At 38.5% G+C, this 8,066-nt stretch overlaps 3 protein-coding genes across 11 annotated transcripts in view; all 3 read right to left on the reverse strand.

Annotated features, from left to right (window-relative positions):
* LOC145311644 (UDP-N-acetylglucosamine transporter-like) overlaps positions 1-8,066 on the reverse strand; it is a 384,555-nt gene that overhangs the window by 12,353 nt on the left and 364,136 nt on the right. The gene's annotated exons all lie outside the window — the stretch shown is intronic.
* LOC145311645 (uncharacterized) lies at positions 1,155-3,586 on the reverse strand. Its single transcript, XM_080150591.1, has 3 exons — positions 3,121-3,586; positions 2,686-2,788; positions 1,155-1,290 (listed from the first exon to the last, which is right to left on the reverse strand). Exons 1-3 carry the CDS (start codon positions 3,584-3,586, stop codon positions 1,161-1,163), a joined length of 699 nt encoding a protein of 232 aa, XP_080006717.1. The 3' UTR covers positions 1,155-1,160.
* Positions 3,800-8,066, reverse strand: part of LOC145311638 (uncharacterized) — a 368,391-nt gene continuing 364,124 nt past the window's right edge. The window contains exons 2-5 of the mRNA XM_080150575.1: positions 6,445-6,555; positions 5,117-5,919; positions 4,371-4,736; positions 3,800-4,000 (exon numbers count right to left, since the gene is read on the reverse strand). Coding sequence (XP_080006701.1) covers positions 3,800-4,000; positions 4,371-4,736; positions 5,117-5,919; positions 6,445-6,532 — 1,458 coding nt within the window. The 5' untranslated portion in view covers positions 6,533-6,555. The remainder of the gene's footprint in view (positions 4,001-4,370; positions 4,737-5,116; positions 5,920-6,444; positions 6,556-8,066) is intronic.

An 8,066-nucleotide genomic window follows, 5' to 3' on the forward strand; every position in this document is an offset into this window, starting at 1 on the left:
TTGCGAAAAAATATATCTGACTGCGAATAAACAAAGCGTAAGTACCTAGGCGATATAGGAGACCTGAGAACATAGTATAAATAAACGATGAAAACCGTACTGCCTGCCGTAGCATGAACTCCTGTCCCATACATGCCCTGTACTTACGGGATTAAATAATCTGACATCCGCCGTTGTATAAAACACGACGTCACTTGACATAATAAAATAACATGATAATCGTTCTGACTGTTTAACGTATTATATACATAAAACAAACATATATAAGTGTACTGGTTTGTCACTGGTCAAGACTGTATAGGATAAATAAAAATTTGTCGTAATATGTAAAACGAATTGTCTGAATAATATAGTGTGAAGCCCAGCTTGTGCTTAAGGCAAATAAGCCAACCCTTTAAAAGGAATATGAGAAAATTACTGTCTTTTTGTTGAAACATATGACAAAATAAATTATCCTGACTAGTCGAGAAAACATATAAAAATACAGGTATATGGACATGTATGAGGTGCTGCTGGTCAAATAAAAGAATAACAAAAACTTGGTGTAACAAAAGGCCTTTGTTTTTGATTGTGGTGACAAAATTATCTAAGCTGTAAACCAAAAAATTAGAAACGTGTAAAATAATAGTTGAGATGGTATTTATCCAATATTTTGTTGCAATAATAGATTTTGCACTTTAAATATGTATTTGGAAAAAACATGTAAATATTAGACCGTTGTAGCAGCTCCTCGTACAAAAAATAACGTAATATATTAATTGGTGTTGTCGACTGTAATGAGCATTGCCAAAGTTGCGAATTTTGTGGAACCATTAAATAAACATGATTCAGATTTAGAAGTGAAATTGGCATCAAAAATAAAATATGACTTAATGCAGGATTTGAACTGATCCTTCTCTAGAAAATCGGCGAAAAAAGCGTGGGACCTCCAATAAGGAATCACCATAATGGACGTAAGACCGTTAATTTTTGAAATTGTGCGCCAAGCTCTAGATATACAACTAATAGGTGGACAAACATATAAAATCTCTGTAGGATCAATAATTTGGCTGAAAAAATTAACACCGGCAGTATTTGTTTCTGGCCACTTGCTGAAAAAACGCTCGCACTTTGTGTTGTCAGGAGCCGCGAAAGCGTCGATGGTAGGAACTACGCTGAATCTAGATAACACTTGTGAATAAGACTCGTTGTCCAGCGACCACTCGTCGGTGCTGGTCTTCTTGGAGCCCATGTCCGCAATGGACAAGTTTTCGTCTGACCGTTCCGACCAAAAACAGAAGATCCGCACGTCTGAAACAAAAAATACGAAATCATACATGGTTGAAAAAAGTATACAATTATAATAACCGTGATTCCCTGAAAAAAACGATGTAATCAATGGCGATAAATTTCTAAAAATAAGGGAAAATTCTCACCCCATTTGTGTTGAAGCTCGAAGATTTTTAAAACCATTTCTTGGAGCTGGCGCACTCTTGACCCACGACGCATTATATGACAGAGAGACTGAGAATCGGTCAACCATAGGACCATACGTCCTCTGTTTTCTTTGAGAAACTTCTCGTCGGACGTCAATAGCTTGAAGATAGCGCTAAGCTCACGCAAAGTAGAGGATGTTTGTTTTTCGTTGTCGTTGAAGGGGAATTCGGCCACGATATTAAAAGTGTCGGCCTGATAGACAAAGGCTGTGGTTGCGCTCGCGTCGCTGACCATGGTGATTAATTCCCTGGCGTCGTCTTTAGGATCCCACCCTTCTAATAAATATGTTTTGTGCGCGGGTTTTAAAATGGTTGTTTGTCTAGATTCATATCTTATAGGTCTGCCGTTATGGGACTCCAAGTAGACCTTACACATTTTTAATTCTTCCACCATTCTGGGGGAAATCACCATGTGTGCGTTCCATCCTGCTGCTACCACGGCGGTACCCAACAAATGCTGCGATTCTCTAGACACAATTTTCAAAATTTCGCCGTGGGAACTCAACAAGTGAGCGTTTGTGCCGAGAATACTTGCAGTTTGGCGGCAAGGAACAGGACTGCCAGAATTGCCTGCGACGATAATTTCGTCGATGTCAAGCTGAAGTTTCGCAATTTTTCGGGCAGGAGCTGTAATGCGCATTTCCACGGTATTTATGATGAAACCCAAATATCTGACGATTTGTGATGGATACACCGTCTTTTCCGTAGCAATCTGCCATGCACTGCAGGACATCACAAAGAACGTGTACTGTTGATATGTGGAACAACGACTTAATGACACACCAATGTTGCCGCCATCATCCACATAATAAGACACATCTACACTCAGAGAGTGTAGATGTATCTCAATGGGACGGAGCAAACAGGCCATTAATGCTGTTGCATTGCAGTACCCAAAGGGTACTACAATGAAACAGTAATGCTCCATGATGCCGGCAACATTGGTGATGGTGAAGCCGAAGTATTGCCATGCCTCCCTATGCAAGGAGACATGTAAATACATCGACCTTATATCATGCGTTGCAATGAAGCTGCCCCTCTCAATCCTAAAATAAAAAACATAATAAATTGAGAAGGACAGCCCCATTGCAACGCATGACGTGCACCGTTGTATCACCTATTCGCGACAAACTTGTTCATATACGACGGACGCCACTTTCCCCAATTATATATCTGTGAAAAACGCCCTACATTCAGATGAATATAATACCTGGGTAAAAATGTAGATAGGTCGCTGAGAGGACAGGATTTTGGATCCACATACATATTTGTACTTCTGGATAAGTCTAAGCATAAGCGTTTCTTGAGCTGTCCTATAAAATACGATAATTATAAATTCGTACAACATAAAACTTAAATGAATTTTGATAACTTGTTTAAGCGAACACTTTATGGAACACATCTCGATCGTTTAATAAGTGTGTTAATACGCGAATGATAATTATATCCGAATATGAATGACTTAGTATTTTGTAAAAAATGATATGTCCGAAACTGTATAATATCAAATGGAACCCGAGATGTGTTATTATTTATCTAAGATGGCTTTAAAAAATAAACCTACATATAAGCTATTTTAAGGACATATTGTTAATTAATGACAGAATATGAAAAAAATAAGAACGTAATCAGATAATAAATCTACCTGACATAACGTCGTATTTAGATGCGACGGACAGAGGAGAATTAACTGTGGCAGGATTATCCAAACGCTTGATGTATCCTTTTTCCAACCAGTCCTGCACGGTTTCGCGTACAAAATCCATCTCTAACTCTGCTGACTTGTTGTTGTTGAAAAAAGATGTAGGCGGAGGACATGCCGACCATCTGGGTTTGTAGCCGTGTTCTAGGATATTCACGACTTCATCACTCGCCCCGAGAATTTGTTTGTAGAACTGTACGGCCTTGGGCTGGCCTATGCCGCGTTCTAGCGGCGAGAATCCTTTGTCTATAATCTCCTGGCGTTTGGAATTTATAAAATCTTCGAATTCACGGTCGGATTTAGCTTGAACCGAATCGGAAATAACATTAAAGTCTGTATGGTCTGGCACATTAATAATTGTATCACTGGAAACGTTGTGAGGTTTATAAGAATTGGCCCCAGTTGACATCTTATGTGGCCTGTTATTTACAGGTCTGTCGTAAGTATGAGGCTGGCTAGAAGGAGAATCGGCATTAATATGTTTGGAATTGACTGAAGGACATAATGAAACATTGCTTTGGCTTGATATAAAAGACGACTCTTGTAAATCGTTGCTGCGCCCGGCCTTCGCAGAGGGTAAAATTATGACAGAGTTTGCTGGCCGAGTCGAGGGAGAATCTAGTCATTTTCTGTCCGCTTTGGATTTCCCCTCGCGTTCCTCTTTGATCCTTATGCGGCATCTGTCGACCGTATGATTGTTGCCTTGACAATAATTGCAGTAGAATTTCTTGCTTTGTGATTTACCGTTTCCTTTGCCTTTAAAGCTCGAAAAGTTGTTTGACTGTTTGTTCTTTTTGTCCTCCTCTTCCCTTTCTTTGGACTCCTGTAAAACGAATATTGTTATACTATGAAAAAAGGACTCCATTGTTTAAAGAACTAAACTTCCTAATCTAAAAAATGACACTGCATGTGTCATAACTGTGTATATAGTAACCGTTAAGACGCGACTTATAATGTGATAGAGACGTTGTAAAAATAATTTTAAATGTATTTTACCAAATATAGGACAGACATAAACGTATCTCTTAAGTGTTTGTGATATAAAAAAGCAACCAATCAAAATTGATCTGTTTACATGCTCCAGAATATTTATGCTAAATGCCTTGCATTAATATCAAAATTTTTTCTGTATTGGGCTCCCGTGGCAAGCTCTGATATTTACGCGGAATAATGTGGTTAAAAAACATAAATACCTTGACCAAAGAATCCCATAATTTGGCTTCTTTGCTGTTCATCTGCATGCCACCTAGGTTTACTTGACTCGCAAACTGAGTGGACACGGACCAGCGTGCGTTTGGTAAGAACATCAGGTTCATGGTCTTCTGCAGCTTACGAAGAGAATCCATGGCGCTGATTGTATCCTCCATGACTGAATGGATTTCGGGCGTCAAACGTGCTGGCGCCATCAGAGTGTATAAGCGTCTTGAGCTCTCTTGCAATGCCTGCTCAATGTTCAAAGACTCGAATAAACAGGCCTGGAGGAAAATCAGATCACTGCGGCCTGCCGTAGGTAGGTTGTGGAATAATCCATATTTGCTCATCCTTTCCTGTTGAAGTCCCTATAACAAGGAGGCGATTAAACTAAACAAAAAATGAACGGAAATATAACTTGAATGGTATAAAAGATGACGTCGCCGTGTGATATCATTGTAAATGCGGAAAAAACTATGACTTCTGCCTTACATCTGCAATAATGACAACACGTATCTTCAATATTGTAACCAAATATCATTTTGTTTAAAAAACATGGACTCTGTGTGATTTTAAGACAAATACCTTGCTAAAAAACAATGCAGAACAAAAATGCTAGTTGTAAAATCTTTCTATGACACGTAAAATCGTTCAAACGGCCTTTAAATTATGCCTGCACATGTTGTAAAGAAGCATTGTATGAAAAAAGGGTAATAGGTAACCAATAAAAATAAAGTTTTAAACCTACTTGGTAGGTGATTAAGCAGTATTCTGGAACGTGGGTCTTGACCAAAACTCCATTCAAACTACGCAACCGGGGACAACCCATCTGGATGTCTTCCTTCGGTTTTGCGCTGGATTTGGATATAATCCTGTTATCCTTGACTTTCGAGCCAGGTCTGAAACGCTGTCGGCGGAAGCTGGGGCATTGATCCTCCTCTTCAGATTCCGGTGTGTTCACCATCCAGGGCTTTACCGGCATGCGTTCTGACGGGATCGAATCCTCTTGGCGGAGATTTGTAGGTTGGGCCGCCCCCACCCAATCCAGCTGATCGACCGAAGAGTCTGAATCAATCTGGTCTGAATCAGCTTCACACTCTGAAGAGACAACTTCCGGTTTTTTTCTTTTAGCCAGCGACTCTGTTGTTTCTGTGCTTTTACGCTTAGAACTAGAAGCGGTTTTTGTCGTCATGAAGTGTTTTATGAACTCTGACATTTCCTCCATCTTGTTTTTAAGATCCTTGACCTCATCGGCTTGCGACGTCGACACATTTGGAGTCCCTTCCCTTGAAGGTTTAGATTTCTTATAGGATGAAGACTTGTGAGAATGTTTGGAGGAGTGTGAATCGTGCCTAGGCCTCTTTCTGGGGGGCGTTTTCTCTTTCTCTGAAGAACTATTCTTCGTAGGAGAAGCAGGCTTCTTATTTTCCAGGTCCTGTTTTTTATTTGACTTCTTATTGTCGTCCAATGGGCCTCCTTCCGTGCTCTTGCTTTTTTCCGTTTCCTTCGGTTTTGAGCTTCCTTGTAACTGGTTAATGTCGTCCGGAATCTCTAGAAATAAAAAGACAAAATCATGACTGTCCGGCGAATTGACATTTAAACTGAATGCATACTGGAAAAAATATTGAAATATCGAAATTCGTATAATTTATCTTCTAGAATAGTATATGAATACGGTAAATTATTAATTGGTTCCCTTTTTACTAGGAAAATATGAATGGGCAATACATGCCCCCCCATAGGATAAAATATGGGATTAAACCGCGAATATTATCGTAATCTAATTGTAAAATTTTTCAAAAAACACGACCCTATTTCGATTCGATTCTCCTATTATTTCTCTCTGAAAAAAATCGTAGAAAGAAAATAGCTTTTTATTCGGTAAAAATTGATTCCTGGCCATATAAATTTGGTGACCGCTGAAGCCTATTGTATCGACACTATAATGGATGTTGTTTGAATATGTAAAAAATATGCCAATGTGAATTTTGTTGCTCGGGCTGCAAATAATATGAATATTGTCGAAATTAATATAATTAGCTAAAACTAGCAGACGTGTAAAAATTGGTACAATACCTATATTTCGCAGGGCGGCGTAAGCCGCGGCGGCATCAACATCATCGTCTGACTGCATGAAATTCTGAGGTAGCCCAGGCTCAGCCATAATTTAAAAAATCGACGATTTGGTCTGAAAATAAAAATATAAGATTAAAAATAATATGAATTATTAACAAATCTACGTTGAATAAAATAATAACCATGTGCGTAATATAACAAACCATATTTTTATCGATTCAATGTATGTTGACAAAAAATTGTTATGAAACGGAAAAATTGTCAAACTGTCTCATGATATTAACAAATTTTTCGTCGATTTTCTTAAAAAATGTAAAGAAACACTTATGAAATGTTATTGTTATCTTTAAAAATAAGGGATATACCAAAGATGATTTATGTAAACGAAAAAATTGTGAATACTAAGTCTGAAAATAAAATGTAATCATAGAAATAAATTCTTTATAAAAAACGGCATATTCCTGTAAAAAATTATATGGGGCCATTTCTGTATTAAAACTTGCAAAAATACTTCTTACTGGCGCCACGATTTCATAAAATGATCGTGAATAATATATTTAGTCTCGTCCTGTAGGGTGGGTGGGATGGTAAAGATAGAAAAATCGTTCTACTTATAAAATAAGACGAAAAAATTTTTTGCTAAAAAATCGTTTCAAATACAACAAAGAATATTTATAATCACTGTATAAAAAGTCATAATTAAAAACTGACATATTTCATTATATGTCATAAATAATATTAACACTTTATGACTTATAATCCTGATAAAAAGAATGCAAATAAAAAACTGCCGATAAACGACCACGTTGCATTCAATATGTTGTTACTCCGTTGAATCCTAAGCTATGACTAGCGGCAGCTGCCCCATGCTGTGTGGTGCGAATGTGTGTGTGTTCCCCCCCTCCCCTGTAACAGCTGTATGAAAGCCTAGTTCAACAGCTCCCTCTGTCCGTGTTTCCCGCGGAATAAATTCCGTGTACACCGAACCCCTTCGATGTGTGTCTGTCCCCACTGTGAACGTGTGTGTGTAAGAATGATTGTATGTATGTGTGTGAGCGCTCGCCTAACCCCACCCCCTTCCGTGTCTCCCCCCTTTCCCTCGCTTACACCAGAAAAGAGAGATAAAGCTGTCTGCTTCCCCTATTACGGAGCCTTATAGCCATACCCCCAAAGGGACAATATGCCTCCTCCCCCGTCACGAAGACAGGGGGAATAAGAATAAGTCCGGTATAATGAATATGCTGTGTATTCCATCGTCGGACCTTCGAACGTTTTTTCGTTCGGTAAATATTAAAGAATATAATCTGCAGACAAAGCTGCGCATCCTCTGACCTAACGATTCAGAGGGAAAAAAGCTGGCTATTGGATAACCGCGTATGGCAGTGCCGTATTTAACGAATGCGGTATAACCGCGCTTCCTCTATAAAACAGTATAGAGGGGATGACATAAAAAATCGTAAATTTTTCACTCTATTTTTCGAAATGTCATGAAAAATAGGATTTTTGACTTTATCCCCTTGAGGAATATATAAAAGATGAATCGCTATTAAAAGCATTATTAAATAGGCAACCGTTATAACAGATTATCGGTGCTATGAAGCTAAACACAGAAGTTTTCCTAG

The sequence above is a fragment of the Acartia tonsa genome, chromosome 2 (assembly GCF_053477335.1).
Source record: "Acartia tonsa isolate MP-2025a chromosome 2, ASM5347733v1, whole genome shotgun sequence".
NCBI classification, from domain to species: domain Eukaryota; kingdom Metazoa; phylum Arthropoda; class Copepoda; order Calanoida; family Acartiidae; genus Acartia; species Acartia tonsa.